Here is a 4,943-nt window from a genome sequence, read left to right as displayed (position 1 = left end):
TTACAATGAACATAATACTTCTGGCATTCGTAGGAAACAATTGGTAAAGAAAATGTACTTCTAAAAGAAAAAGTAGGTAGCATTTTCGAGCTGGAATCCTATCAATAAAACACTTACAGATTACGCTTCTCCAAGACATGTACAAGACAAGACTCCAAGACACTGGTATTTTATAGCCACCACAGGGAGCATCCTGTCAGAGCGAGACAGAGTTGTCAGAGGATGGTGTTTCTGTCAGGAGATATCTTTGTTAGAGGACAGCCTCTGAAAAACGCCCCTCTTACAAAATCCTCTCCTCCGACAAAAAACTCTTCTCTGACAAAACGCCCGTCGCACAAAATCCTCTCCTCCTCTCCTCTAGAATGGTACAGGTTTTAAGCCCAGTTTTCTGCTCCAGATAGTCTTGTAAAACTAACACCCCCCTGCCCGAAGTATCACTTTCTGTCTTTTCCCTTCTGGTGTGAGGACCTCCAGAAGTCAGATTTTCCCATCAAAGGAGAAAAAAAAACGCATACTCTGATCATATCGAATATTGTTTTTTATTTTTGTCATTGGAACCCCGGTAGTCGCAATGCCGCCTTCGGGCTATTGGCGGATCAGAGTGGACGGCACGGAATTCGACGTCCGCAAGGCCGTCCTCTGCGGCTGCAGCCCATACTTCCGCGCTGTCTTCGCCCACGGTTGGACGTCGCAGGACGACGTCTACGAGATGGACGGCCCCGTGTCGACGAACGCGATGCGTCTCCTCCTAGACTCCGCCGACGCAGGCTCCGTCCCGGTGACCGAGAACAATGCGGAGGAGCTGTTGATAGCGGCGGATTACCTCGGCTTCGCCGGGGTGAAACGCTCCTGCTGCGAGTTCCTGGAGGCGCGGCTCCACCCGGGGAACTGCGTCGGCATCTTTACCTTGGCAGACCTATACCACTGTCCGGACCTGAGGAACGAGGCCTTTCTCTTTATCCTGCTGCGCTTTGAGCAGATCGCCGCGTACTCCGAAGAGTTCCTGGGACTCTCTCTCGAGCGGTTGACGGACATCCTCGGACGGGACGATCTGAACGTGGGGCGGGAGAGCGCCGCGTTCGAGGCCGCGCTCCGCTGGATCGCCCACGCGCCCGAGGAGCGCGAAGGTCACATATCCGCGCTACTGCCCAAGATCCGCCTGGCCCTAATGGCCACGGACTACTTCGTCGACCGGGTGAAGAACCACGGTCTGGTGAAGGACGACGCAGAGTGTGAGGCGATCGTCGCCGAGGCCGAGAGGGTCATGCGTGATGTAAACGCCCAGATTCGGCCGCGCCAGCCGCATGCCGTCCTGTTGGCCGTCACTCGAATCAGGTTTGGCGACGGTACAACTTCGAGGATTCGGCTATACGATCCACGTGACAAGTTCTGGGCCAATGTACCAAACAGTGAACTTCGGCCTATGCAAAATTACAGCGCCGCCGCTTTCCTAAATGGCGCTGTCTACTGTGTTGGCGGCTACATGAGCGATGAGAGAGGTTCGTTCTGCATTAACACCAGCGTGCGGAAGTTTGACCTCGGTACCCGTACTTGGCACGATGTGGCAGCCATGCATCATCCTCGCCCAGGGGGGCACAGCTTGGCAGTACTGAATGGCAGTATCTATGCCATGGGAGGCAAGGTAGGAAAGGTACAAACCGAGCAGGACGGGTTCGAGAGAGGCATCGTGCACGACAGTGTCGAACGCTATGATCCTGAGACCGACAAGTGGACTCTGCTCCAACCTATGAACGGGAAGAGGATGCACGCCAGCGCCACAGTACTGAACAACAAAGTCTACATCTGCGGTGGTGTAGTATATCGTCGTGTGACGGAGTATGAGCACTCTTATGAGACACATGAGGTCCTGGACACGGCCGAGTGCTACGACCCAGACACCGACCGGTGGACGAAGATCGCCCGCATGAGCGTCGAGCGTTCCCACTTGGGCGTCATTGCCTACAGACAGCGCATCTACGCAGTGGGCGGCCATGGTTTGGCCGGACGACTGCGCAGCGCCGAGGCCTACGACCCGCTAACCCAGAGGTGGAGCGCCGTGCCCGACATGCCGGAACCACGCACCAACTTCGGCATCGGGGTGGTGGACGACCAGTTGTTTGTATGCGGAGGATCACCCGACAGCTCCAAGGTGGAGAGCTACAAATGGAGTACCAACAAGTGGCACGAAGCCTGCGGGATGGGGGAGGATTGCATTTCAATCAGCTGCTGTGTGGCAAGCGGACTGTCCGACATGGCCGAGTACTCCGTGCCCCGCTACACCACGGCGCGTCTACGCAGTGGCCGGCAGTTATATCGGAACTAGACTGCACAGCGCCGAGGCCTACGGGCCGCTAACCGACACGTGGAGCGCCGCGCCCGACATGCCTCGTCCGCGCAGCAGCTTCGGCATCGAGGTGGTGGACGACCAGTTGTTCGTATGCGGAGGATCCCCCAACAGCTCCAAAGTGGAGCGCTGCGACTGGAGCACCAATGAGTGGCACGAAGCGTGCGGGACCGGGATGAGAGGCATTAGGATCAGCTGCTGTGTGGCACACGGACTGTCCGACATGGCAGAGTACTCACAACCTGGTCTAAAGCTTCTCTCTGTCATGACCTGTGAAACAGTGTGAAGAATAAATTAAAAACGCATACTCTGATCATTCTTGTAGAATATTGTTTTTTATTTGTATCATTGGAACCCTACAACTGCTGTACATAGCGTCAACTCCATGCTCATCACAGAGGTCTATATTTGTCTCTATTTCTTTTCTATGATTTACTCTAGGGGTTTGCTCTGCCCCACCGGTTATTCTCTCTTCATATATTTGTATTTATACCAGAACCCCAGAATGCCAGCACCAATAGCCATCAGCATTAAAACTAAAATGTGACACTGTGTTCTTTGTATTCTTTATTTTCGCAGGTGCAGAAAACACACATACACAGAAAATCAAAATCTGGTTCACGAGGCCCAGGGCCCTATGTAGAATTTCAGTAAATCAACAACATATATCAGGTAACAGAAGTGTCACTCCCACTATTTGTCCTGGAGTGTCTCAACCTTGACGGTGTCTTCAAGCATCTCAGCATCAGCGCTCCCCAAGGCCGCCACGGACGTCTTTGCCTTGGTTAAGTGCTTCGCATACATCATGTAGTGGCCGTAGTCCCTCGCGGCCAAACCAAACCCGTGTTCGTCAATGTCGCGCCAGAGCAGCTCGGTCAGCCAGTTTTCGGGCCACGGGACGTATGAGGGGTGGCACACCTTGACGACGTTCATGGCATTGTAGGTGGTAGCACCGCGTTCGCCCTTGGTGGCAAAGGCGCTGTCGATCAGCATGGTGTCCTGCCCCAGGCAATCCATCATGCACAGGTCGAGCGCGAATGGGCGGCGCTGCAGTGCACGCACGGCGACCGTCATCCTGCACAGATCCTCCTGGTCTGCAGAGGGGGCGTGTGACACTCCTGGCCTGCCACGAAAGTTGCTCAGCATGACCTTGACGCTGTCAGCCTCGCTGACCAGCCTAAACACCTCGCGAAGGATCAGCTCCAGGCCCCGGCACACCGCCGCAACGCTCAGGCCGTTTTCCTCAGCCAGATGGAAGAGATTCTCCGGGGCCGCCAGCCGCACATCGGGCCCGTTGGCGAGGTCGAGCCGGAGGTGGCGGCCAGGCTGCTGCGGGTCGTCGAAGTTGAGTAGTGCGAAGTAGTGGTATACGTCAGCCAAGCGGTCTGGTTTGAAGGTGAACAGCAGGTTCTGGAGAAGTTTGCGCGGCTCCATTCCGCTTGTCTTGCACGACAGCGGTTTGCGGTACTCGGGCACCTTGTCGAAGATGGCCACGCGTACCTTCGCGGTGCGATTTCTGTAGCTCGCCTCGAACTTGGTCGCTTCGTCCTTGCCCGCCTGAACCAAGGGCGTTGACTTCAGGCCCGCCGGCAGGTAGAGCTGGTGGCGGAACACACCCGTGGGTAGCCGAAGGTGATCCGGTGTGCAGATGCGCTGACTGTACAGGTACAATCTCTCCAAGACGGCCCGCGTAATCCAGCCGAAATAAGACCCGGACCAGTCCTCAACGTACTGCGTGATCGCCCTGGCCGTAACGTTGTCCCTTAAACGTATAAACAAGTCGCCCCTGTGGACCTGGCAGGTCTGCCGGTTGATCAGCCACAACAGCAGGTAGACCTTGCTCAGCGAGACTTCGTTCATCTCAGCCAGGACATCGTGCCAGATGAACACGTCCGTCTGCTTCTTCGGTGCAGAGCGGGACGTAAGCGGGAGCTCCACTGGTATGGTGCGATCGGCGAGCGCTTCCATCTCAGACCTAAGGTCCTTGAACTCAGTGGAGTTAGGTTCAATGAAGCTGGTCACTCCCTTGACCAGCTGCTCCCAGGCATCTGCTTTGTTGCCAGAGCAGAGGGCCCAGCTGGTCACGGCATTCAAAGGCTTGTACAGCAATGCTGACTTGATGCCCTGTTCCAACGGCAGCCAGTACTTGTGTAGGATGTCATGCAGGATGTCGAGCATCCTCAGGCAGGTCTCGGTGTAGGAAGGCAGCGTGTCGGCGGACCCGCACAAGAAGCAACGGTTCTCGGACATGGTGTTGTTGTAGAGGCGGTCGAGGGATCTTGACTGAGGTGCGGAAGTGCGGACTGAGACCTCGCTGATCCGCTTAGCCTCGCTTAGGCTAGTAGCTTAAATTCATTGTCAACAAGCCCTTCTTCTAGGCCGTCACCAGGAGTCAGACCGGGGCCTCTATTCGACCAAGCTCAGAAAGATAGACACAACAACACCCTAGGGGTTACAGTCAAATATGTTTTTATTTTCTATTGTCTCACATCACACATCGAGTTACAACAGTGTCACAAACTCCTCAGTTATGCCAGCCCCGGAGCTAGGCGGTGTTCGCGTGTCGGCGTCGCCGTCCGTTTCTGAGCCGTCGCTGTCG

General features: G+C 55.6%; 1 protein-coding gene across 1 annotated transcript; it reads left to right on the top strand.

Annotated features, from left to right (window-relative positions):
• Window positions 1-571: 571 nt before the first annotated feature.
• LOC310771026 (kelch-like protein 10) lies at window positions 572-2,630 on the top strand (the record flags this gene model as incomplete). Its single annotated transcript, XM_083663707.1, has 3 exons — window positions 572-1,541; window positions 1,818-1,994; window positions 2,299-2,630. 3 exons carry the CDS (start codon window positions 572-574, stop codon window positions 2,628-2,630), a joined length of 1,479 nt encoding a protein of 492 aa, XP_083519833.1.
• Window positions 2,631-4,943: the final 2,313 nt, after the last annotated feature.

This window comes from Poromitra crassiceps, assembly GCF_964638095.1.
Source record: "Poromitra crassiceps genome assembly, contig: HAP1_SCAFFOLD_311, whole genome shotgun sequence".
Classification (NCBI taxonomy): domain Eukaryota; kingdom Metazoa; phylum Chordata; class Actinopteri; order Beryciformes; family Melamphaidae; genus Poromitra; species Poromitra crassiceps.
Note: the sequence above shows the minus strand (reverse complement) of the source record. Positions and strands in the feature narration are given on the sequence as shown.